Source organism: Aptenodytes patagonicus, chromosome 3 (assembly GCF_965638725.1).
Source record: "Aptenodytes patagonicus chromosome 3, bAptPat1.pri.cur, whole genome shotgun sequence".
NCBI classification, from domain to species: Eukaryota; Metazoa; Chordata; class Aves; order Sphenisciformes; family Spheniscidae; genus Aptenodytes; species Aptenodytes patagonicus.
The window spans coordinates 1,955,835-1,981,723 of record NC_134951.1 but is presented as its reverse complement, the minus strand read 5'-3'; the positions used below and the strand labels follow the sequence as shown (position 1 = coordinate 1,981,723).

Below are 25,889 nucleotides of genomic sequence, written 5' to 3'. Positions count from 1 at the left end.
GCGCCCGTTTTCAGCCCGGGTTCGGTTTCCTTTTGCATCACCGGTGAAAACGGGAGAGCTAAGCTTCGACCACGGCTGTGCCGGCCTGGATGGCTGGTGTCACGCGAGCCGCAGTTTGTGAGCTGAACCTTCAGGCTGGTGTCCCTGTTTTCGGTGGGAGCTCGCTGTCCTGAGCCTGGCTTGGGGATTAGCTGCTCCACGGGAGATTTTACGCTGCAGGAGCTGGGGTGCTGCTATCAGGCTTTGGCTGGCAAAAAAAGCGTGGTTACCCCACACCAGGGGGCTGTGCGATGGCCCCGGCTGCAGGGGAAGCCCGGCACTTTGTGTACCGAGCCACCAGCAACTTTCCTGCTTCACTGCCGTCTCTAGGAGGCAGGGCTTTAATTCAGAAATATGTGCAAAAGGCAGAGTGAGCTCGTTGGGCTGAAAGCGCTCCAGGAACAGGGACACGGCTGTAGGGAGAGCTGAGCGCAAGGGAGCTGCGGAGATGGGATGGGGTTAACATTTCCATGGGGGGTTCCCAGTGGGGCTTGTCTGCAAGACACCCCCCCCCACCCCCCCACTTTTGGCAGCTTCTGAGAAGGCAGCGTGTGTCGGAGCTGCAAGCAGCAAGCCTTTGGGAGCCGTATCCCAACCGTCCGGCCCCGCAGCCGCTCGCCGCGGTTTGTTTCCTCCACGCTCCCTCGCTTTGCTTTCTGGTCACCGGCACGAGCTGCCTCCTCCCACGCCAGCAGAGCTGGAAATAGAGAAGGTTCCCCTTTTTTTTTTTTTTTTTTTTTGCTTCGGCAGCAGCTGGAGCAGGGGAAATGAGGTTTTTCGGTTACCCGGGGAGGAGGCGTTGCCGGCGGTGGGCGCCAAGAAGGTCCCTGCGAGCCGTCTGGGGCTGCCAGCGTGCCACTGAGTCACAGCCAGCAGCCGCGCAAGCGGATGGGTTTTGTGCTAAATAAATAGCGCTCGGTGGGACTGGATGGCTCAGCAGGGGAATGTGGAAGGCAATTAAGGTGGTTTTTTTGGCTTTTGTTTTTTGTTTTCTTCTATGCTATTTAACTAAATGATCTGCAAATTAATTCAGTGCTCGTAGAGGAAAAGGGGCTGTTTGTGGTGCCAGCAGTGCTGGGGGCTTTCCTGAGCCGCCCGGTCACGGCTCTCGTAAGGGTTTGCGTTAAACCTCGATGGCTGTGGCCGAGTCCAGGGCTTTTTTCCTGGTGCGTTTCCAGACGGCATTGCCGTGTCGGGGCAGGATTTGACCCCTGCAATGAAGATGGGGACTCCTCTGCCTGGAGCAAACGCTAGAGGGGATTGTGCCAGGCCAGGAGCTGCCGTTGCTCACCTCGAACCTCGTCAAGCCCGACCACTTATAGGCTCTGGTAATTGCTTGCGCAATCAGTAACTGCACAAGAAAATGCACTTCCAGAGATGCTCCGCTCCCGGCTGAACCCTTTGCAGCGCTGTAGCTCCGTGGCAGGTCGCTCTGCCTTGGGGATTGGAGTTGCTCCCCCTCCGCAGAGACTGCAGACAACCCAGAAAGGCTGGAGAGGAAGCGTGGCCGTGGCCGGTCCCATCACGTTTCTGTCTCTCTGTAAATGAGGGTGTTCGCTCAAGTTTTCTGCCAGAAACTAAAACTGGCTGTGGGCTTTGATGTAGCCTATCTTGGGGAAATAGGAAACCGCAGAAACGTGCGTGGTCAGCGTCTCACAAAGATCCTTACTGTGTTTTTTGTTAAACATGCAAAACGGGGGGCAGGGGGTGGGTGTGCATATTTTTTTTTTTTCTCTAAAAACCTTTCAAACTTGCAAGCCTTCCCGTGTCCTTGGCCATTCCGTCGCATCCGGCTCTGCTTTGCGCGGGGCGAGGCCCTGGGCTTGCAAAATGACCCCGGCTCTTAATTAAGCAGTTTTCGGAGGCCGGCTCTGATGCTGGGTGGATGGCTGCCTCCGTCAGAGCTTCCCCACCTACGTGGTCCGGACCAGGCACACCACGTCCACGTGACAACTGGTGAACGTCTCGCGTCGAGGCCAGAGTTTGAGTGAATTTCCTGCTATTTAAGCTTTTTCTTCTCCCCAGCTTTCCCTCTGCCTTGTGTTGTATAATGAAACCAGGCACCCATTAAGGAACTTAACTCCCCTTTTCCTCCCCTCGAATCGGCGCTGCCGGAGTGCCAGGTACGTAATGCAAACCTCCCGGCACGCAGCTCTGCCCTTAATGGGTGGTTTCCCCCGCGTGCAAAAGAGCTGGTGTGGTCTTAATGCCTGAGTCTAATCACCGCTGTGAAATATTAATTAATCTGGCCGCTGTTGAAGCTTTGCGCGCGCGTGCTGCGGTGTCGGAGTGGCAGGCTCGGCTGGGCAGTGAAGTGTAAATAACGGAGGGCCGAATCCGTCGCCGGTGTAAGCTGGCAGCGGGGCTGATTTATGTCCCACCGCTCACCACGGAGTTGTTAAAGCTGGATTTGATGCCTGCGTGCCTCGAGCTGTCGGCATTTGGAAGGGGGGAGATGGGAGGGAGCGTGTTTGGGCAAATCCAGGTGGGATTCAGATATGCTGGCACCAGCGTGGATTCGGCCTCTGGAGCAACTCCCATTTGGGGGGTCCCTGCACGGGCTGGGGGGAGTCCCGGCACAGAGCCGCGTGCTGGGGCTCTGCGTGGAGCCGCTTCGCTCCCCCCGGCCGCGGTGTCTGCCCCGGTGAGCCCCGGCTGCGTCGGTGGAAGCGAGGTGAGAGCGGCACGTGGAGGAGTGCCAGGGGGAAGCTGCGAATTTAATTGCTGAGCTAAAAGGCTTTGTGCCGATGGCTCCGAGCGGGCTGCGGGTGACGTCTGGGAGAGCGTTTCCCTCTCCAGCATGCTCCTGTCCATCCCGCCCAGTGACATGAGAAATACGTCCTGGCAGCGGCAGCCTTGGCTCGCCAGTCCTGGGCGTCTCTGCCCTGCCTTTGCTGTCGGTGCCTCGAAATATTTCGCTGTCCCTTCGTGCCGGCATCAAGAGACGCGGCTCCCTGTGACCAGCGCTGGCTTGTGCTGCCCTTGGAGGTTTGGGTCTTCTGCAACGTCCTCGAAAGCGTCTCTGCTTACAGATGAGCTGTCAGCTTTTATAACACCCCCTTTGCAGATGCTGACTCTTACCGAAGGACACTTGGATGAGCAGTGATTAATGAGCGGGGAAGGGAACAAGCCGCCGCCGTGCAGCCCGAACTGTTCAGGAAGGTCAGGAACTATTAATTAACATCAGGACCTTGCTCCAAATTATGGAGCTGCAGGGGTGAGCTGGGTTCGGCCCCCTCCCCAGCTCTGCCTCCCCCACTAAAGTTGGTAGAGGTTTAATGCAACCACCCAGGGTCCCCCATCTTTTCATGGCTGCTCTTTTCCAACAGCTCTTCTTTGCACTGGGCTGATCTGAACTGCTCGATCCGGCTCCCCTCCCGGCTTGGAGGCTGCCGTTGCCTCCCCCTGCCAGGGCACGGAGCACCTTGCTGTCCTCGCCCCGTTCCTGGCACAGCATGCTGCGAGGAGGGCATTGGGCCGCGGTTTTAATTAGTGCCCAGTGCCTTTGGCTCTTAAACGCAATTAGAGAGAGATTTGTTGGCTTGCTTTACAGCTCTGCTGGCCCGTGGGGTCGTGCTGATTTACATTGGGATCTATCCTGGCTCTGGGGGGGTGTGGAGGCAAATGGAGGCTGGCTGGTGCAGAAGCTGGGTTTTAATGTAGGTTTTCCTGCCTCTTAAATTGGTGGCAGAAGCTCAGAGGAGCACCTGAGCGGGGCTTTCCCTCGGGGGAGCTCCCAGCCATGCTTGCTTATGGCTCCAGGCTTTCCCCTGGGAACGGCTTTCGGGGAGGAGTGGGATCTGCAAGTTGTGCCCTACATCACTTCCATCCCTCGTGGCACCGAGTCCGTCCCTGCTCCCTGCCAGCACCACTTGTTTCTTGCCTTCCCTGATATTTTCCCCTCGCTTCACATGGGCTGGGCCTCCTCGCTCCATCCCTCTGCCCACCCTGGGGTGGGTGGAAAATAGGACTAATGGGTCTCTGGGCCAACTTGAATATTGCTCAGTGACATTTCCAATGCATAGCAGGGAGATTTCATCCTTTTCCTCGGGCAGGCTCACCCACCGGGTGCCAAGTGCTGAGGGAGTCAGAGGATGGGTCCAAAGGAGACTCTCACATCAGCTGCATAAAGGAATTTTGCTAAGCAGATTAGGGAAAGGTCTCTGGTTCGGTGCGGGGCGCGGGGGAAGACCACGCTGGGCTGGCGGTACACCCCCTACCTTCGGGATGGTGTTTTTGCTTGGGGTTAAGAGAGCGACCTTCATGGGATGTTAGGTTTAATGAGGGATTTTGCGTGCTTTAATTAAGATTTATTTGCAATCAGTTGGAGTGCCCTTATTAAGTAAAATCCAGGCCTCAAATAATATGGCCATAAGGTTTTCCAGCCGTGCTTATTGCCAGGATGCCATTAAAATGGGGGCAGGGGTGGGGATTAACGAGGAAAGGCTTAAGGTCAGAGCACTGGTGGGAGAGTGCATGGTCGTTTCAGGAGGTGAGTCCTGTTCTCAGCTGGCCGTACTCGATCCCAAAAACCCCAGTTACAGCTGGTACCAGTGAACCCCCCTCCTGGAAACGCGTGCAACGAGTTTATCCGAAAGCCTCGGGGCTCATGCCGGCGTTGGAGCAGCTAAGTGGGGGTTATGCTAGCAAGCCACAGTCGCTGGGACTGAAAGACTGTAATTATCCCCAATTAGATCGACTTTCTCGGAGCTGAGCTATCAAAGCAAAAGGCCCTTTTGGCTCGCTTTGCCCCCCGGCGAGAGCGCAGATGTGACCTGCCGCGGTGGAGAGCCTGATAAATGCCACTGGGTGGGTGCAAGACGGAGGTGACACACGTATCTGCGTGCTAGCTGCGGGAGCCGATGCTGCTCCGGGGTTTTCCACCTTACTCCCTCCATAGGGAGAGGGTCGAGTCACGTTTCTCCATGCCTCGATTTACCTGATCTTTAAGAAAATCCATGTCCTTGGTTCCCACAGCAGTGGGCTGCCAGCAGGAGGAGAGCGTGACGCACCGTGCGGGTCTGTGCTCGTGTGTCTGTCGCATCCCTGGCTGCTGTTTCGGGGTCAGCTCCGACCTGCTGAGCCTTCCCCCTTGTTAGCGCTGCCCGCAAATGTGCGATGCTTCGTGTGCCGAACGGGAGAGCTTTGGGCTCAAGGGACCTTGAAAAACCGCCCCCGTCCCCCGCCTCCGGGGCCCTCCGAAATGCCCAACTTCCCCGGCCGCCCCCGCGTACCGGTGCAGACGCTGGCAGAGCAAAGCCAGCGCTGTTCCCAGCTGCCATCGGAGCCGCCTCGGTGACTCAGCAGCCGTGCTGAAAGCTCCCTTATTTATTTAAACGGCTGCTCCTGCTCGGCTGAGCATCCCCTGCAGTGATGCTGCCGCTGGGCCGGCCCCGGCCGCCGCTCGGCGAGGAGGAGAGCGATACCCGGCACCCCGAGCTCCCCGGTTTGCTCCGGACGCGATGGCTTTGACTACCTGGGCTCTCGGCCCTGCGCTGCGGCTCTGTGCCGCCGGCCCTGCCGGCTCCTGGGAGATGCTGCACGTGGCCGGAGCAGGTACCTTCTCCCCGCTTTGCTTTTCCTCGGGGTGCTGGGTTAGATCTCCTGGGAGGGGGAAGCCGCTCTGGCTGCCGGTGACCTTCAGTGTCGTCTTTCTATTTTTTAAATACCTTGTGCCAGCCTGGGCCGGAGGAATGCATTGCGGCTGTGGGGTTTTGGCCTCACGGGGGGGGGGGGGATGCCGCCGATCGGTGCCTTGCTCGGGGCCAGAGCTGTGGCTTCGGGGTTGGTGCAAGGGCCCAAGGTGCACGGGGTCAGTGTGGTGGGTGCTAAAGGAAACCGGTGTCTGGAAGAAGAAATGTCTGTCTGAGGCCCTTGTCGGGTAGCCTGGCTGGGGGGGGTTGTCGCTAGCCCCAGCGTTAGGGTTTGGTGCTGTGAGGGTCTGGGTGGGTCCCATATAGACCAAGCACAGGGCTGATTTCAGCCCTGGCATCAGGACCAGACTTGGGTTTGTTGCTCTCTGGAGAGCCCTTGGCGGGGGGGGGAAATAAAACAAGGGGAAAAAATCTTCCTCTTTCCTCAAGGTCTGTGTCATTTTTTTACTCTGCTTTTTTAAGCATTTATGGTCTCCCTGTCTGTGCCTGTGCATGTCCAGGCTGGGCAAAACCGAGAGAAGGCAGGGGTTGGGGGAAGGAAACTTTCTCTTGGTTTCATGCAAGCAGAGTAAGCGAGACCCTTTAGTGCCCTGCTGCAGGGAGCTCAGCCCTCTTACTAGACATCAGAGAGGCTCATCTGGAGGCAGTGCTCTGTAGGAAGCCCTGTCCTGCTGGGCCATGGTGGGATCCTGCCCACCGGTGGCCCGACGTGGCTTTGGGTTGAGCAACGTTCCTGCTTTCCTTGTCTGGACTGTGTTTGGCCTCCCGCACCGTGGGACCGACGGGTCACCCGGGTCCCCTCTCCTGGCAGGCGCCTCGGGTCTTTGTCTCTCTCCCGCTGCTGCTTTCTTTAGGTGAGGCCTTAAAAATCTCCTACTTCTGGAAAAAGAGGTCGTGTTAGGTGAGGGGGAAGGCATTAGATTTAATTATGCAATTATTATTGATGGGATCCGTGCTGTGTCTGCTCTTCAGCTTCATTCATCAGGATGAGGGTGGTCGATTGGGAACGCGGCTGGGCTCTTTGCTCCTCTCCCAGGGCTAGGAATGTGCGTTAATCCTGAAAATGCTCTAAAGTCACATTTCTGGAGGTGAGATAATTACTGAGGAGGCTGCGGGAGGTGGAGGGGACCTGGCTCCTTGGCTCATGGGATCGCTTACGGGGAAACTCTCCAGCTATTTTGCAGGGAGAGCTCGTGGCCCGTGCTGAGATGCCGGCAGGGACGCATGGCCCAGCGAGGTGAGATAAGTCACACTGCCTCGGCCATCCCGGGCGAAGGGAATTTATTAAGAGGATTCAGGAGATCTTCAGACGCTCGTTTGTGTGACTGGCAAGCGAGAATTTATTAAGAGGGCAGATTAAAGGTACTTTGGAAAAAGAGCAAAATCGATCAAAGGCAGCTGAGAAAGGAGGAGGGAGAGCAGCAGATAAGAGTCTTCGAAATCAAATACTGGATAGTGGGAAGGTGCGGAGGGGTTGGCAGGGAGAGCACGAGAGGTGGAAGGAGCTCTTTGCCACCGCAGCGTTGCTGGCAGCACCGGGCCTGGGGACCCCGAAGGGCACCCCGAAGCAAGCGGCAGCCTCCCCAACGCGAGCGCCCGCCGTCGGAGGCGACGCGCTCAGGAAGCGAGCGAGCACATTGCAGGAAGCGAGCGGTGCCAGCGCCGGGAGCTGGCACGAGCAGGCGTGAGCTCATGTGTTCCAGCGGGAGCGGTCGCCGGCTCCCGCCGGCGCAGCCTTTGTCCCCCCAGCTTCTGCTTCTTGGCGGCAGTTGCCAAAAAGCAGCCCCGAATTACTCATGCTTCCCCGGGCTTGCAAAGGCCGGTGCTTTGGGGTGGTTGACACCAGTCTCCTCTGCGGGGTGCAGCATCCGAGTAACGCCAGGTCCCGGGGAAAAAATGCATTGTGCTGGAGCAGGGGGATCCTGGTGTGCAAAGCCCTCGGAGCGGCGCTGGGGAGGGTAGCGCGTTCAGCAATCTCTTTTTTTTTCTTTTAATTTTTTTTTTTCTTCCCCCCCCCCCTTTTTTAAATAAACAAACTCCGCAGATACTCATCTGCGGCCGGGAGGCAGGGCAGTGCTGGTACAGCTTTACGCAGGGGGATGTATCGGGGTGGCGGTGCCCACGGATGCTGAACTCTCTGGTGCGTGTGGAAGGACGATGGATGCTCGAGAGCCCGCCTGGACCGCCGGCCGTCCCCGAGCCGAAGATGGGGGGATCCCTGGCTGCTGCGGAGGGTGCGCTGCGGCCCTGAGAAACAGGATATGGCACAGGGAGAAATATCCAGGTTGCAAACGATCCCTTCCTCCCTCGGCAGCTCCCCAAAAGCGGAGCAGGGGATCGCAGCCGCATTTGGGATATTTGGCGGCTGGGGCTAATTGCTTTGCTCTGAGTTGGGAGGAGGCTGATGCCCGCTGTTCACTGGCCTGCGGAGTCGCTGCTGCGAGCGGTTTTGGCCCTCGGAGAGGCTGCGTGGGGCACGGCTTGCGCATCAGGGACAAGCTGCTGCCATGTCTGAGACCCCTCAAAAAGGGGGGCTGGGTATGGTTGTGTCGCTGTCCTGCGAAACACAGGTCACTTGGTGCCCCTTGGTGCCCCCCTCGGGGGAGAGGGACCGCGGTCCGGCAGCCCAAAGGTAGGGGGGCAATCGAAGGTGTTTGGTGTTTCTCAACAGCTCAGCTTTGGAGCTGCAAACAGGAAGAGGCATTTTCCTTTCATAGCCTTCGTAAGATGATCTCTCTTCTTTTTCTGTCTTGCTGTCTCCAGCAGCCTGTGCTCTCTTTATCGCTGCTGGCTCCGTGGGGAGCGTGGGGCAGGGCGTGAGTGGTGCGTCCTCGGGTGAGTGGTTGGAGGAAAGAGCTCTTGGTCTGAGGACTTGCAAAAGAGGATCTTGCGAAATAGAGAGGCACAGGTTTAGGGGAACTTCGGACATCTTGGTCTCTGGGGGCTGCTTTCTTGGGTGAGAAAAGCAGATAACTCTGCTATTTGTCCTACGTCAAATGATGCTGGTCACCAGCCAATTCCCTGCCTCTCAGCTGCAGTTTTCTTCCCTTGTTTTTTCTGGCTGCAAAACTCTGGGATGTCGTCAGCTTGGTGCCCTGTCCTCTTCCTGGGCTTCCCTACTGAATCCGAGGATATGTTTTCCACCAAAGGCACCTCCACACAGGGGTTTGCCCTGGAGCTGAGGATTTTGTCCTTGCTGACAGGCTCTGTCTCCTCTTTTCCAGGTGTGTGCGGCTGCTGCGGCGCCCTGCGTCCCCGCTACAAAAGGCTTGTTGACAACATCTTCCCTGAGGACCCAGAGGTAAACGAGGCGCTGCTTCACGCACCCAAGCTCCGGTGCTTCACACACCGAAGCTCTGGTGCTCGGGTTGCAGGGACGCGGTGTGACCCACCCAGAAACAGCTCCTGGGAGGCGGGCGATGCTTTGACTCCATAAGACCATGCCTGGAGGGTTGGATTTTCCTTTAAAGCCTATTTGTGAGCAGAAATACGGAAGCAGCTCCTCCAGCCACATCGGCCCGGAGGGACAGGCTTCCTTTCCCAAAGGTGCCGGGCAGATGCACCATCCAAGGACGGATGGATGGGAGGATGGGGGACGGACCTGAAGGCGTACGTCCTTCTCTTTGCAGGATAAGGAAAGCAGCTTCTAAGAGTGGGGGTCTCTTGGGGCCTCAGCCAGGCTTTCGAGCTCAAAAGCTGCTTATGCTTCCAGGATGCGGGGAAGCTGGTGCCCTGCTTGGTGCCTTGCTGAATTGGAGATGGGGGATGCCCTGCCAGCTGCGCCTGGAGCATCCCAAATCTGGCCTCTTTGTCTCCTTTTCACAGCCAAGAGTCGAAGGCAGTGGAAGAGGAGCTCCCGGCTGGGGGTAGTGGGGCTGGGATTACCTGGGGAGGTGGTGAGCGCCTGTTTTGTCATGGCACTGGCAGCAAAGCTGAACAAGAGAGGAGTCTGCTGCCGAGCCATGCGGAGAGGAGGAAGCACTGCAGTTTTGCACGCTGCGGGGGATTGGGGCTGGCAGCTCAGCACACTTGTGTCGTTTGGCCTCAGCAGCCTGGAGGTGTTGATGTCCCTGTCTGCCCCTTGGTGCCGGGGCATTGCTAGGGGCTGGCAAACGGTTCTCGTTGTATTTACAGTGTGGGGTGCTCGATGGAGACTTGCACTGGGGTCACCCATGGCTGTGGTGCATCAAAGAGCCCTCAGCTGAGGCTAAATGCAATCCTCATTTGCCTTCCCTGATGTACAAGGTGTGGGGAAGTGCTGAGACGGGACTGGCGTGCTCCAGACCCCTGGCATCGCTGCCACGGTTTGCTGCAGAGATGCTCCTGATGTTTGCTGGGTCTGGGCGTGAGGCTGTGACCCCCTGCGCTGCTCTCTTTCAGGATGGGCTGGTGAAGACCAACATGGAGAAGCTGACATTTTACGCCCTGTCTGCCCCGGAGAAGCTGGATCGCATCGGTGCCTACCTCTCCGAGCGGCTCATCCGAGACGTGAGCCGGCACCGATACGGGTAAGCGCTGTGAGGCTGTTTCAGCCACCCCAGTGACTGGCATAACGATGGGCCACTAGATAGTAGAGGGGGCTCAGGCAAGGGGGAGGATGTGTGGGGTATGCAGCTCCTGCGTGCTCCGTGGTGTCCTGAAGCTACGAGCACGCTGCAGAGAGACCTGAGCATGTTCTGCCTCCGAAAGTGAGACACGGGAGCATGCAGCAATGTGCATACTCCTTGCAAAGTTGCAAGGGACCAGGCAAGCTGGGAGCCATGTAGTGTTTCCCTGGCATCGTGCTGCCCGTGCTTGAGGAGTCTGCATGCATATGGTGTTTGTCCCCAGCAGCAAGACTGCCATCAACTCTCTGGGCCATCATCAGGAGCCTGTGGCACCCTCCTGGCCTTTAAAAGCCCACGGTGGCTCTTCCAGAGCCAGATGGAAGTCTGGCTAGGTGTGGGCAAGCAGCTAAACAGGGTGGCCCTGGCTGCAGCTTGCTGGGGGTTATTCAGGACAAGCTTGGGTGTGTTGCACCCCATGCACATCTCTATTGAGCTATGGTGATGTGGCACAAGTGGGAGTGAGGATGAGGGGCAGCGTGCTGACGCTTTTCCAGAGAGCACGTGATGGGGATGCCTTGGGCTGGATGGGGATTGCTGTGTTTGCTCTGTCCGACTCACCTGCGTGGTCCTGGCTGGGCCCCGTTCCCTTCGTCTTCCCTCCCCGCATCGCTTCCAGCAAGGCTTTGCCGTGTTTACTGCAAAGAGAGCAGCGCCCGGCCTGGAAATAGCTGACTGCCCTGATTAGAAATGCTGGGGGAGCACGGGAGGGCTCCTTCCCTTTGAAATAGCTCCTGGATTGATTCTTGTTGTCTCCTGAACAAAGCCGTGGCAGACAAACACAGCTCAGCTTCGTGGTGCGAACTTCAGCCTGCCTTTTATCCTGGGGGAAGAGAAGCCAGCAGCCCGCCTAAGAAGTGTTAGAGTTGGAAAACCTTCAAAGCCTCGTCTGCATCACCCGTCATCGGGAGTGACAGGACATTCAAAGCTCTGCCTGATGTTTTGTGGTTAAGCGGCTGTTAACAGGCTCTGCTTGCGATGTTGGGAAAAGAAAGGCTTTCAAAGATTTTTGACATCTAATGACAAGCCTCGGTGGGTGAAGGGGGGAATACATTCCTTCCTCCGCCGCCTGTGCGTATAGGCACGTAATTGGGTTGGAGCACTAGCTAATTTTCAAAGTCTAACTTTGAAATGCCTGAAATGGGTTTGGATCAACCTTTCGTTTGTAGGTCGGTGTTGGCTGGAGCAGCAGGGCTTGCCCCGCTGCAGACACCGCAGCCGGGCTTTGAAAGAGCAGCCGAGCACATGGGTGCCTCTCCTGCGCGTAAGATGAAGGTAGCCTTGATTTCAGGCCCGTTGGGTGTCATCTTTTTGTTAACTTTATTGCTAAAAGGGGAAAGTGTTCTTGTTTGAGTTTGCAGCAATGCAACCCACCATCTGTAAGAGGATGGTTGGGGTAGGTCAGAGGTGACAACTCCACAAGTGTCCCTTTTCCCTCTTGGTAGCCTGTGTCCAGTTGTCCCCAAAAGACAATTGCTGTTGCAATAATATTGGGCACAGAATGTTGTTTTCAGCCTTGTTTCCTACGAGAAAGGAGCTTGATGCTTCATGCTGGTCATCAGTCACCTCTTCATACCTTTTTTTCCCTCTGGGCCAGTTTTAACCCAGTTTGACAGATGGGTAGGAGCCTCACAGATCCAGGAATAGCTGGCTGCTTATTTTCACAGTATCTGGAAGAGCTGTAATGGTGTCTGAAGGACAGGCTGCAGTATGAGCTCAACTATGCTACAAGGCACCAGAGAATCTACTCAAGACCGGAGCCAGATTTCAACAGTTCTGGGGCCTCAGGAGAAGGGATCGGTCTTGCTGTGTTTTACCAGCTGGAACCTGGAAGTCCAGGGTTTATCAGACACCTCCCTTTCCCTGAGAGGGCAGTTTGCCTCCCCAGCTGCCCTTTAATGCGCAGGCAGGGCTGGCGCAAGTAGATGGGCAGCTCCTGCCCGCCTCGCTGCTGGCGAGCTCGGTGCTTTCGGGTTTCCTTCTTGCAGCACAAGCTGGTGGCTGCTGCATGCTACCCAGGCTGCAAATCCAGCCGGGCAAGGAGCCGGCTCGAAAAATGGAGGTTAAAGGAGGAATTGTGCCCGCTATAAAGAGATCTGTGCTTGCCACCTCCTGCTTTCTTGGCCGTGGCAGATCTGGGCTTGATGTGAGCTGCCATGGTACAAAGATTCACAGCTGCACAGAGAGCAGGAGTCAAAGGGAGGTGGTAAGGAGCTGTAAAGTTTGTTTTTACTCCCAGTGTCCTGGTACCGGGTCCCTGTCAGATGTTTGGGTACCTCAGAGGTCCTGCAAGAAGAGCTGGAGCTGTGAGACTCGGTGCAGTCACCGTTTGGGTTTTTTCTGTGTTTTGGGCAACTCCAGCTGGAATAAATGTCTGCTCAGAGCGGTCAGAGGCTGGGGTTTGCTTCTTCGCTGGGCTTTACACACACAGCGGGCGACCAGCAACTGGAGGTCAGCGTGGTCATTGCACAAGCAGCCCATCCAGGGGCTCCGGCCACCGCGTTGGTAATGAACCGGACTCTGTTGGTGCAGAAAGCATCGCAGGACCAGCCTGCAAACAGGCTTCGTCAGAGCCACGCCGAGCAACTGGTCCAATTTGTCTTGGAAACGCGAAGCAACACCTGAGAAATTCTGCAATTGCAGTATACGCATCTGGCCACCTCTGTAACGGGCACCTGATCGAGATTCATCACTGAGCACGAGGTCTTCCAGCTTCCTCTCAGAGGCAGGAGCACTGCAGGACTGGTTTAATAAATAGCCTGGAAGATGCGCCATAGCAGCTTGCAGCAAAGCCGGCTGCCAGAGGGTGGTCTGTGGGTGAGCTCAGCCTGGTCGGGAGGGATGGTGAAGGGATGTGCTGTGCTCAGGGAGGCTCCCTGCGTGGCCCAAGGACCTGTCGCGGATGCGTCCCGTCTTGCTGCTGTATTTGAACCATGTTCTGGGCTTCCCCCGTCCCCGTTCAGCACACGGAGCCAAGACTGAGTGATTGAGCCCCATCCCCAGAGGAGGGACGGGGACCAAAGTAATCCTGGTGTGGGCAATGCTGCGTCCTGGTCTGTGCACTGCTGGAGGAAACCCTGCTCACCCCGGGAACTTCTGGGGAGATGTGAATATGCTCTGCAGGGTTGCTCTATTGTGTATTTAAGCACAGCTTTTCTGGAGCACAGCAGTCTAATTCTGCGTTCTCGTCCTGTCCCTCCTCCCTGGCCAGGATCAGCTCGGGCTGTGACAAAGGCTGCGTTTGACACTGAGCCCACCCTGTACGAAGCCCAGCGCTCCCTCACGGGATATAAAGACCAGTTCAGGGCAAGGGAAGCCCACGAGCAGCGTGGGGGGAGATGCAAGGTGTTTGCTGGCAGGCTTGGTCCTGGGGCAGCTGGGTCTTCGCTAGGAGGAACGGTGCTGGGAGCAGCCAACACCGTCTAAAAATATCCCAAGGGTATTTTGGGTGTAAAATTTTTCTCCTTGGGTTGGCCAGGGCAGGAGGTTGCCGTTTTGCTGGTGGGCACCCAGGCGGTTTGGGAGAGGGGAGGAGGAGGAGGGATGGCCGCGGGCCCGTGCTGCTGTCGGGGAGTGACCCTGGCCTCTGCCTGCTCCCAGGTATGTGTGCATTGCCATGGAGGCCCTGGACCAGCTCCTCATGGCCTGCCACTGCCAGAGCATCAACCTCTTCGTGGAGAGCTTCCTGAAGATGGTGGCAAAGCTGCTGGAGTCGGAGAAGCCCAACCTGCAGATCCTGGGGACCAACTCGGTGAGTAGGAGTGCAGTGGGAGGTGGCAGCACCCTGCTGACCCTGTCCTTGGCTTTCCACCCTGCCTGTCAGCCCCACATCTCTGCACAGTGCCAGGGCAGAAAACCTCACTGGGAAAGGATGGGGAGCGGCTGCAGGGGAGGATTTATGGTGTCCCCTCTCATGTGTCCTGCCACGCGTGAGGTTTCTAAGAGCCCAGCGGTGCTGCCCGTGCGCTGTCCCTGCTGTTTGACTTGTTGGTGACTTGTCCGTCACCAGTCGCTGGTCTCTGATCTCTGCTGCCGTGCCTTCCTTCTCTTGAATTCAGCTTCTCCTAAATGAGCCCGAGGACACAGGGACTGTCAGCGATTTCAGACAATAGACCAACTTAGGAGGTGATCCCCATGGATTTTGGGAGCTCTTTGTGCTCAGAAAAGGGCTGGCTTAAACAGAGCTGCTGCTTGCAATAAATGGCTGAGCTGGACTGGGGATGTGTCCGTCACAGACATAAAATGAGGGGAAAGGAGAAGCAGGGATGAACAAAGGTGATGTCCTCCCAGCATCCGAACGGCTGATCCTGGCTGGCAGCCAGCAGCCACTTGTGCATGGCCTTTCTGCTGGTTTTTACTGGGAACACTGGGGGTACCTGACACTTGGGCTTGTGAGGGCTCTTGCCAGTGCCCGGTAGCTTGGCTTGGACAAGCAGCATCTGTCCTTGCTGCTTTTTAAGAGGGGGTTTAGGTGGAGCTGATCATCCTGTGGGCGGGAGGGTGGACTGGGTAGATGCTCTCTCGAGTGCCTGGGAAACGCGTAAGACAGCTCAGCCCTAAGCTTTAATTCTCTGCCATGTGTGATGGGGAGAGGGACGGTATTAATGTTTCTGCTGACGCCTCCCGGACTGCGCCCCGTGACGCTTCTCTCCTCCAGGAGCTGGCACGGTCCTGGACGCGGGGTTGTAAATGCCTCCACTGAGGCAGGGGCAGCTGAGCGGAGACCTTTCTTGCCCCCGTTCTCCCTCGCAACTAATCGCTCCCAGCTGAAAGCAGTGTGAGCTGCCCATCAGCAAACCTATTAATCCCACAGCCCTTGAAGAAGCGGGAGGATTGATCCCTCGGCTGAAACCCACTGCCAACAGCAGCTTACCGTGGCGTTTCAGTGCGGTGATGCCACCGTAAGCCCTGGGTATGCTGCAGGGGCTGCCTGGGAAAGCCCCTTGCAATGGGAGCAGGATCTCTGGGCGGCACCCACATCCCTCTGCCCAAGGGCGGCCCAAGCTCCGTGGGAGACCGGAGAGGTGCCGTTTGCTGTCCAAACCTCTTGAGATGTGCCGGAGCTGCCTGGATCCGTCCCAGTGGCAAGCAGCTGGGTCTCTTGCTAAGAAAACATCCTATGTTGCAGTGCAGCCCTGCCTGCAAACGCATGCAATATCCCCTTAGAATCATAGAATCATAGAATCATTGAGGTTGGAAAAGACCTCTAAGATCATTGAGTCCAACCGTCAACCCAACACCACCATGCCCACTAAACCATGTCCCTAAGCGCCTCATCTACACGTCTTTTAAATACCTCCAGGGATGGGGACTCCACCCCTTCCCTGGGCAGCCTGGTCCAATGTTTCACCACTCTTTCAGTAAAGAAATTTTTCCTTACATCCAATCTAAACCTCCCCTGCCGCAACTTGAGGCCGTTTCCTCTTGTCCTATCGCTTGTTCCTTGGGAGAAGAGACCGACCCCCACCTCGCTACAACCTCCTTTCAGGTGGTTGTAGAGAGCGATGAGGTCTCCCCTCAGCCTCCTTTTTTCCAGGCTAAACAACCCCAGTTCCCTCAGCCGCTCCTCACAAGACTTGTGCTCTAGACCCTTCACCAGCCTCGTTGCCCTTGCCCAGCCCCTGAGCTGTTTGGGAAATGCAGGGCTTGTCCCAGGGTCCAGAGGGACCTGGGGTAGAGGTAGGGTTTAAAGCTCAACTCAGCCAGCACCTCCCTCTCCGTGGCTGCTCTCTGGACACTCCCTCAGGTCCTTGGATGGTGCCCAAGCAGAGCCCTGCATCAGAGGGGCCACCGGCACGTGGCATGGAGCTGAACCTCAACGGGAGCTGCTGGCGTGGAGCCGGGGAGGGGACAGCCCTCACGGCAGGGGCTCACGATGCCACGGCAGAGGCTTCAGCGAACCGGCCCCAACACAGACATCCTCAAGCAGGAGGCATTGGGTCAAGGCAAGACGGAGCCCTGCCTTGTGTTTCCTGCCCGTGCGGAGCAAACCTCCCGTGTTCAGGCACCCACGGAGAGGAGAGATGGTCCTGGACCACGGATAGGTGTTTCCTTAGGGCTGCTGTCACTGCGGTCAGGAATCAGTAGCGGGTGTTTTAATGAGGAGTCCAGATCAGGAATGATGATTTAGTGATTTTTTTTTTTTTTTTTCTTTTGGCCTTCTCAAGCGTGGCGGCATTCAGAGGGCAAAGAGCACAGAAAACTTGTGGGCTTTTATAGAAAAGTGAGTAATGATAATGAGACGCTTCTTCCCATATCTGCTAATGCAGAATGTGCCTCAGGCTCGTGCTTAATTAGAGGGTGCTGTCTCAAGCAATCTTCACAATAACGGAGTTGATGGCAAAGGCGGGAGGAGGTTGTTTATAGAAACCTGCTCCAAGTGAGTCATTCTCCGCGGCATGAAATCTCGCCTGAGACACGTCTCCTTCCTCGCGCAGAGCCAAGGTGTTGCGCTGCGGAGGGGCTGAGCCCGGGGACCAGCCTGCCGGGCTCCATGGCCGCAGCGCTGGAGCCCGCAGCGAAAATCCAGCATCCCATGATCACTATAACCCCATCCTATAATCCCTGGGATGAACGTATGGAGCTGCAGCTTAAATCCACTTTGGTTTCTCATCCTCATTAGGAGGCTTCTGGGCAACCTCCCTGCTTTGGGTAGGAACCATCTAATTCCCAGCTTGACGTCATTCCCGTTTTATTTTTCCTCGAACCAACATTGATCTTTCATTTAAACATCTCTTCCCCCACCTTGATGTTCCTCTTCTGATGTATTTATGTCTGATGTATTTATAGGTGGCAGTGTTATCCCTTCCCAGACGTTGTTTTGCTTCTCCAAGGCAGCCGCGTTCCTCGCATTTCCCCTGCGCTTGCTCCCTGCTCGTCCCAGCCGTGTTTCAGTTGGAGCTTGTCGGCTTCAAGCATGGGAGCCCCAAGCTGCCCAGCCCCGCACCCCTTCGAACCGCAGCAGAAATAGTGTTGCATTTCCATGTTTTAAACTGTTTTCACAGCGGAAATACGGCATGAAGCTGCAGAGCAGCTTTTTGGCTGGGATGCGGTGCCCGTTAGTGAAAATAAGTCGCTTTCCCTGAAGGTTTGATGCCTCCTTTCCTGCCGGCCCAGCTCTCGCTGGGTCGTTTCCATGTGTCCTGGTGCTGCTTTTTGCCACTGGGCAGTGGGACCAGGGTGGGCATCTCCCGCAATTGCTGCATGGTACAGCACCCTTGTAGAGGCAGCCAAGTCTTGGAAAAATGCAACAGTCTATGAGCAAGTGGCAGAGTCCTAAAAATGTGCCGTTGACAGAGCAAGGAGGCTTCGAGGCTGATTTTTCTCTGTTCTTGGCTGCTTTTTACAAGTTCTGGCCCTGCCAGAGGCCGCAGGCTGAAAATGGATGCAGAGGGGGCAGCTGCCTCCAGCTGTTGGCAGATATGAACGCTGTGCCGCATCCAGTGTCACCGGGCGTCGTGGCACCGTGGGGGGATGTCTGTCCCCCGAGGACAGAGGCGAGCAGGGCTCGCTGTGCCTGGCAGCCGGCCGGGGAAGCTGCCCTCGGGGCAGGGAGCTGAACCACGGGCACTGCTGGCGTAGATGGGCGGGCTGGCAATCCCCGGGGCCTTGATAGCTTCGGAATAAGGAGCGCTGGTGAGGTGGTCCTGTTTGGTTGCCTGGTGGCACGAAACGAGCTGCCGTCCTCCGCGTGGGCGTGGGGTTGATACCTGCAGATACTGGCTGCAGAGAAGCCATTTCCTTCCTTTATTTCACGACGCTTCTTGGCCACGGGACGCTTGGGACGGCTCTCCCGGAGCTGCCGTAGGGAGCCCTTGTTACTGCTCCTCACTCTGCATCCTGCCCTTGCCTCCGGTTGCACGTGGAGTTGCCATGAGCTTAAAAAAACCCCACTTTGTGAGCTGCCTGGTACAGAGGTTTCTTATGTAACAGCCCTGCATTTTTCTGGTGAGTAAGAGGAGTTTATCAGTTGGAGCTAGTCCCTGCACTCTGGGAACAGTTCCTGGCAGGGTTGAGCCGGCTCCTTTGCTTGCGCAGAGCCAGCCTTTGCAGCTGACATTATTAATAGCCCGGCACAGTGGGTGCATGCTAATCGGCGGCTTGTGTGGTGCTCTGGGATGGGCGGGCTGGCTTTGCCAGCTGTGGAGGGGCACCGGTGGGCCGTTTGCCTGCCGCTTTCCTGGCGGGGCTGGATGCCAGCAAATGCAGAAAGCAAGAAGTGAGAAAAGCCTGTGGGTAGGGTTGGGTTAAAGAAGGAGGTCTCGTGCAGCATGGCATCCCCAGAGGGTGCTGAGCACCCGAAGAAATGCCGGGTGGACGGGTAACCCTTTGGAGGTGGGTTAGGTCCTCCCAGCTGGAAGAGGAACCCAGCAATCCTGATGCCTTGGCCCAGGACACCTTGCCCGAGTGATGTGGGATTGCTGGGTGCGACCGCAGAGCTTCGTGCCGCGCTGTCGTAAGCAGTGGGGCTGCACCGGCATTGGCACTGCACCGTTGCTCTCCCAGTGCTGTTGGGTAGCAGTTAACAGCTGGGGTGGTTTTGGGGATTGCTTGGACGGGATTGCCTCTCCCTTCATCCCAAGCCCATGCAAACGGCCTCAAGCTTTCCCAGCGTGCTGAAGCAGGTGCAGCACGGGAGCACAAAAGCAGCCAGCAGATTCCCCCTGCCTAAAATCTTGGCAAGCGGCTGCTTACGCCCTTGCTCTGAGTGGGAGGTTAAAGAACGGGGACTTGGTGGCACGATGCTTGTCCCAGGCCAAGGATAAACCTCGTCCATTCGCAGCACCAGGTGCTGTTGGGTGGATACAGGCTGAATGCTCTGTATGTTCCAGCCAGGAGCCGATGCCTTGGATTTTGTGGCAGCTCTTGTATTATTGAGGTTTTCTTTATTTTTCCTTTTTTAAAGCTACCCCTGTCAGCATGACTGGATGAGTTGAGGTTCCCCCTTCCTGCCCGACCCTTTTTTCCCCATCTTTTCATGAATAAGTTTCAGAATTCAGAGGAAAGCTTGAAAACATGTTTAGCCTTTCTTCCTCCTTTAATTCTCTCCCTGAAAGCTTGAAAGCCAGATCTGTTGGTCAGCTGGCATTTCTGGCAAGCTCCGCACCTGCTGGCGCAGCCAAGCTGGAAGGGAGCGATGGGACCTCATGCTGCCGGGTGCTGCGGGCGAGATCTGGGATGTGGTTAAGAACCTGCTTGCAGTTGGTTTCTCCACTGGCATTTCCGAGGCTGTTTTCATCCCTGCAGCAGCGTTTGGGAAATGTTCGCCAGGTTTTGTGCCGTCTGGGAGGATGGAAGGAAGCTGGGGACAAATTTATCTCCTGTTTCTAGTGTGTGCTGCATATTAGGGATCCCTAGCTCAGAGCCTCGTGGCACCTCTAAATGCCCTTTACAGGGGCCACTGGGGCTTGCGGTGAGGTTTGTAGCATCCGCAGCGGGGCCTGGGCGCTGCTGGAGCTCGGTGGGACAGTACGATGGCACGTTCCCGCTTGGGCACCCTGTGTCCTGGGTGCAGCCGGGCAGCCTGACTTGTCATCCCGAGCGCACGCCGAGCTGCTGTAGCGAAGAGCCCTGTGTTACACTGCTGAAGGCCACAAATGTTTGCTGGTTTGGAGAGGAATTTTAAGAATATTTTTGTTGTCGTGCCCTCTGAGCTGACCCCCTCTTTCTTCTCTCCCAGTTCGTGAAGTTTGCCAACATCGAAGAGGACACCCCATCTTATCACCGCAGCTACGACTTCTTTGTCTCCCGCTTCAGTGAGATGTGCCACTCCAGCCACGACGACCTGGACATCCGGACGAAGTGAGTGCCGCGAGCAGGGTGTCCCTGGCCCCGCTGGCTCTGCGAATGCCTCCTGGGGGGGCTTCCCTGCGCCCCCAGCCTCTGTTTTTCCTGGAGAAGCACCTGCTTTTGGGGGCAGGTTGGATGCAGGCTGCGCGTGGATTGATTTCTTTGTGCTGTGACGGAGACGCACAGTGATTCCCCAGAGCTGGCTGCACTCAGGCTGCTGTTCTCTACCCTCCCTTATTTTCCAAGCATTAAACCCCGCTGACTATATGGGAGGATGAAACAGGAGCCTAGAAAACACAGCGCGGCACAGATCCAGCCTCTGTCGCTGTGTGGGATATTGCATGCAGTATTACACGTGTGTGAGAGAAGTTGGTTTGCATTTGCTGTCCTGAGAGCAGGGCCAGCTGTGCTCAGGCATCGGCTCGCTCTGACCATGGCCGATGGCAGGACAAGGAACATAATGCGCCCTCAGGCTTCCGATTTCTTTTCTTCGGGCAAAATGTGAGCAGGTAACGCCCGCAGTCTGCCCGTCACAGGGCTGCCTCAGTGCATCTTTAAGCATTTCTCACCTTTGCTCCAGGGCCACGGCCTGCAGACAGCTGGAGCTCAGAGGCAAGGAAGTGATCCTGGCCCCAAAAGGAAGGACGATGATGATGGGAAGAGGCCCCCCACTCTTAGCAGCGTGAATGTTCACTCAAAAACTGCCTCCTGCAGCCGTGCGGTCTGTTATTTTCCACGTTTAAAGGCGGTTACATTTCTCTAGCATCGAGGACTGACGTGCTTTGCTGTGATGGGAAATGTACCCCAGGGGGATTAATTACGACTAAAGCAGACAGATTAATGTTGTTTACTGCTGCCAAGGCCAGGCCTGACGGTGGTGTATTTAAAAAGACCCGGCGCTTGAAATGGCCCGGTGAGGCACCGGTGGCGTGGCACCGGTGGCGTAGCACCTGTGGCTCTCGCCGGGAAGCTCTGGGCAGGAGGCCACTGCTGCCGGAGACAAGTTTTAAGTAGAGCCCAGATGTCAGGCGGCATTTCAGCACATCGTGTTGGTGCCGTTCCCGGAGCTGCTGTACCAGGCACCAGTTGCCTTGCAGAGGGGCGAACCCCTGAGGTTCGCCACTCCTAGCAGAGGCTTGTCTCTGAGGACCAGGCTCACCTCCTTTTACTGCTGCAGACTCACAGGTGGGTTTTTTTTTCCTCCCCCCCCTTAATAAAGAAATAATGCAGAAGGCTCATTATTTCCACTTGACCTTCAGGGCACCGGTGACGCTGGCTAAATTACACCGGAGACTGGAAGAGAGAAATTCGGCAGCTCCTGTAATTAAAAAGGAGCACGCTGTTTTCCTCGGGCCTTGGTCCTGCTCAGTGCTCCTCCCTCAAGAACTGTGTCTCAGTCGGCTTATTGCCTTGATTAGATCTGCAAAATGTGTTAGGGAGACCTCAGAGCAGGTTATTTAATGCATTTACTTCTGCAGATAAGTACGTGCTACCTTTCTCGGGCATGAGCCGTAGGTGTTGAGGGGCTGGTTTCAGACCTGGGAATCCTGCTGCGTAGGGAGATTTTTACTGATGACTTTATCGTTGACTAGAGCAGAGTCAGGATCTTTGGTCCCAGAAAGGACACAGGTGTCAAAAAGCACCTAGGTTTCCCTAGCATCTAGCATCCCCATGGGCACAGCACGGCTCTGCAGCTGCTGGGGACGGGGGAAATGGGAAAACCCTCCATGCATGTCGCAGCTGGAGAGCGGAGACCTCCCAGGTCCAAAACCAATCCTTCGGAGAGGCCAAGCTCGCTGGTGCCACCTCTCCATCTCCGGTAGCGCGTGCCGTGGAGACGGGTGGCTGCTGCTTGCCTGGGGGCCTCCTGGGAAAGGCAGTGGATGGGAGCTGGCTGCTGCTGCCAGGATGGTTTTAGCTGGTTCAGAGCCTTTCCCGCTCGCGTCTGGCGGGCTGCAGGAAGCCATGTCTCTCGGGGATACGAGGCCGAAGGATTACCCCGGGGTATACCAAGCCCGGAGCTTGGAACCGGGGCATCGCCTGCATGAACCCCTCCAGCAGCGCAGAAATCGGTGTCTTCTCTCCAACTTCTTGCACAGTTTCACCCGTGTGTATATGTGTATGTAAATGTAAAATAACGTATGCTATATAGATATGTAGCATTTTGGTGTCAATTTGTTCCCCAGGATCCGGATGTCCGGCATTAAAGGCCTGCAAGGAGTGGTGAGGAAGACAGTGAACGATGAACTCCAAGCCAACATCTGGGACCCACAGCACATGGACAAAATCGTGCCCTCACTGCTCTTCAACTTACAGCACGTGGAGGAGGCCGAAAGGTGAGTGCTCGCTGCTGCCGTGACCCACCTGCTCCACCAGCGGCTTCGGGGCCCCGGGGCTGCTTTTGGCAAGGTTTTGCAGGGCAGAAGCGTTGCAGGCTGATTTGTGTCTGCAGCTCGTGAAAAATGCGGCGAGTGGCCAGAGGGGAGACCCTGTTGAAGGATGCTGCAGGTGGCAGGAGCTCTGCCCGTCACCCGGTGCCGTGAAGGTTATTGCTGTCTTGGCCACTGCAGGGCACCGTGACTCCCGTGGAGCAGAGCTCTCTGCGCTGTCCCTGCAGTTAAAGCACGCTGTTTGCAAAGGCTCTGAGCTGCCTGTTCAGCGGGTTGACCTCTGTGAGGGATTCCTGCTTAAATGCTACCAAAGAAGTTGTTTTAAAGCCAGGCGAGAGGAATCTCAGGAACTGAAATACAGCTTTTGCTCGCTGTCCCTCCGTTCTTCCGGCGTAACCCCCCTGCCGGCTGCGTGCTTGCCACCAGCTGGGTGTTTGAAGAGGAGATGCTTAGCTGAGAAGCGCAGAGCAGAGAAGCAGGCATGAGTTCCTCCTGGGATTTTCCTTTTGAAGGTTGAGAGAGATGTATCAGCCCTGGGAAGTTGGCTTCTGGCCAGATGCCTTTTCCCTTTTTCTTGTAAACTGAAGCATCGAGGTGGAAAAAGCATTCATGGTGTTTGTGTGATGCCAAACAGCCTGAGTGCGGAGAAAGGGGCTGGATCTCCTCTGGGGTGTGCATGTTCAGGGTGACTTGTGCCAAACCGTGACTGCTTTGCTCTTCCTCCCCCGGGAGGCTGTGTCCACCCTGGGAGGACGTTATGTCCTGCATCGTCAGCGGTAAGATCCTTCCCCCTCCAACACTGAGTACCGGGATCCTCCTCCCGGTCCCAGGGACGCGGGGGCTGCCCCTGCTGCCTGGCACAGCCTGGCACTGCAAGCGGGGCCGTCCTGGCACGTCCCCCTCCTCTGCAATCCGTGCACCCATGCTGCTCTCTGATCTGGCTCAACTCCAGCAGCGCTTTATCACTGGGCTCTGCGGGGATGGAGCTGCCCCATCTGCCTGGCAGGGTGACATTTGGCTGCCGCGGGGTGGCTGTGGGCTGTGCGAGGGGTAGCCCGCGGCCCTGTGCAGCACGGGGTGTGGGCAGATGCCACGACCGTTTTGCTCCAACCCTCCCTGGCCGGGCTCCGTGCCTCTTCTCCCCCACTGCTGCTGCACAGTCAGCGCTGCTCTCATCGCCCTCCTCTGCTTTCGCAGCCGCTCCCCCTCCCCGCTGCAAGCCACCGAGAAGGAGAAGGAGAGTCCTACGGAGCTGGCGGAGAGGTGTCTGCGGGAGCTGCTGGGCCGAGCGGCGTACGGCAACATCAAGAACGCCATCAAACCCGTCCTCATGTAAGTCATGCATCCCTCATTTTTGGCACAAGGGAAACTGAGGCACGGGGAAACAGCCAATGCGGGCCAGAGCTGGGGTGAAGGCATGGGCTCCTCTGGCTCCCCTCGGCACAGTACTGGAGATGGGGACTGGGTTTCAGGCTGAGCTCTCGTTTTTGGATGCAATGAGGAAATGGCGTGGGATAGATACCTGTCGCTGAGAAGAGTCACCCCAGAGAGGAGTTTGTGTCCCTGCCCTCGCCTGCAGCGTTTGCTCCCTGCTGCTTCTGGCCATCCCTGGTGCTTGGTGCTGCTTTGCACCCCTGCAGGGCTTGGGGGACTGACAGTTACTTTCCCCTCCGTTTCCATCTCTTCCCCAGCCATCTGGATAACCACTCGCTCTGGGAGCCGAAGATCTTTGCCACCTGCTGCTTCAGGATCATCATGTACTCGATCCAGGTGGGGAGCCGGCGGGACTCTGGCTGGCGGCACCAGTTGGGGACGCACGTGCACGCTTGGGAGCACCCGCGTCTGCCTCCACGGCTGGGCTGAGTCAGAGCTGCCGCTGCATTGCCGCATCCCGGCAGTGCCGAGTACGAACGCTCGCGATGAGCTCGGCCACCAAGCGTGCCCCAAAATGGGCTGGAGACAGGCACAGTCCAGGTGTACGGCAGTGTGAGCTGGGGGCCCGGCGGGTGTGCGGGGAAATGGCCGACAGGCATGCGTTAGCCTGGCTGCGTGCCAGCCACGCGTGTTTTAGGATGCTGCTCACGGAGCTTCTGTCTCAGTCCCGGGCGTGATTCCCTCCCTCTCAGTGGAAAGCAAAGCCCTGCTGAATCAGACGGACTAGCGGCGTGCTGTGAAACGCTCTAAAGGAAGCAGTTGGGCTCCGATGGAAAGCTGCCTCTTTCCAGATCGCTGCTGTGTAAATCATCCCTGCCAAAAAGGAGAGGGGCTGTCTGGAGTGAAACGTGCTCCGGGCAAACTGGGCGTCATGACGGTGCCTGCAGCCCATCCTTAGACACGGGGATGCTCAGAGACAGACCCTGCCAGGTTCTTCCCTTCTCGCTGGGGGCCATGGAAATGCAGTTTAGGTAAATCCCAGAGTGATGGGAAAAGGTCCGTCCTTTCTTTTTCCATGTGGATCTCAATGAAACTCTGTTTGGATGGGTCCCTGCATGCTGTTGGGCATGGTGCTGCCTTCCCACCCTGCTCCCACACTGCTGGGGTTGTCCCAGACCTGCTGCCCCACTTCACCCCTTTGGGAGTTTGCTTCGCTTTTGGACTCAGCCAAGCCATGGCTCTGCTTGGAGAACTCTTACAGTGAAAAGCAGATTCCGCCCCGTGCTCTCGTTTCTTGTTTTGGGCGGTTCACAGGATTAAAAACCCTTTACAGCACTACTAGATTTTATAAAATCCTGTTAATGCATGTTGGAAGTGTAAGGTCACAATAACTCAGCAGGACCCTTTTGAAGTATAGATGTGTTTGGGAAACCCTGGCAAAAATCAAATCCCTTATCCCTGAAATCCCCAGGCTTAATTGTCACCATTTCCTTAGATCTGTACAGCTCTTTAGATTGTTTTTCCCATGCAAATTCCTCCAAGCTCTTGCTCAGTCATGTAAAACAGGCTTCCTCCAGGTGCCCCCTCTCATTTTGCATCCGGAGCTGCCTTGGAAAGAGCCGGGCAGGGACTCGGTGCAAGCTGGGTGCGTGTGCAGGATTCGTCCTCGGTAGCCGTGTGGGTTACAGAAACAGGCTGACACCTCATGCATGCAGCACCTGTGCTGATGTTCATGCTCTCTTTCCAGCCACAGCACTCCCATCTCGTGATCCAGCAGCTCCTGGGGCACCTGGATGCCAATAGCAAGAGCGCGGCCACCGTGCGCGCGGGCATCGTGGAGGTCCTCTCGGAGGCAGCGGTGATCGCAGCCTCCGGATCTGTTGGTAAGTGGATAAATTTATCCTCTCCATCCATCTCTTCACCCTTTTGTTGGGGTGGGAGAGGTGCTGGAGGTTTGGGCTGGCCTCTGGCGTGTGCCCAGGTGTGAGCTGGCGATGGGGGATCTGATCTGGAGCATCCAGGGGTGCTGGGGATCCGTT

At 56.8% G+C, this 25,889-nt stretch overlaps 1 protein-coding gene across 7 annotated transcripts in view; it reads left to right on the top strand.

The window, feature by feature from the left end:
* EFR3B (EFR3 homolog B) overlaps window positions 1–25,889 on the top strand; it is a 48,808-nt gene that overhangs the window by 10,834 nt on the left and 12,085 nt on the right. For 4 of the 7 annotated variants that reach the window (XM_076332515.1, XM_076332516.1, XM_076332517.1 and 1 more), the window contains 8 exons: window positions 8,918–8,994; window positions 10,074–10,201; window positions 13,898–14,048; window positions 19,977–20,098; window positions 22,273–22,422; window positions 23,674–23,808; window positions 24,168–24,246; window positions 25,598–25,733. In XM_076332515.1, coding sequence (XP_076188630.1) covers window positions 8,918–8,994; window positions 10,074–10,201; window positions 13,898–14,048; window positions 19,977–20,098; window positions 22,273–22,422; window positions 23,674–23,808; window positions 24,168–24,246; window positions 25,598–25,733 — 978 coding nt within the window. Of the gene's footprint in view, window positions 1–5,127; window positions 5,596–7,931; window positions 7,978–8,628; window positions 8,650–8,917; window positions 8,995–10,073; window positions 10,202–13,897; window positions 14,049–19,976; window positions 20,099–22,272; window positions 22,423–23,673; window positions 23,809–24,167; window positions 24,247–25,597; window positions 25,734–25,889 lie in introns of those variants that run through there. The other 3 variants (XM_076332514.1, XM_076332519.1, XM_076332520.1) reach the window with 3 other exon arrangements.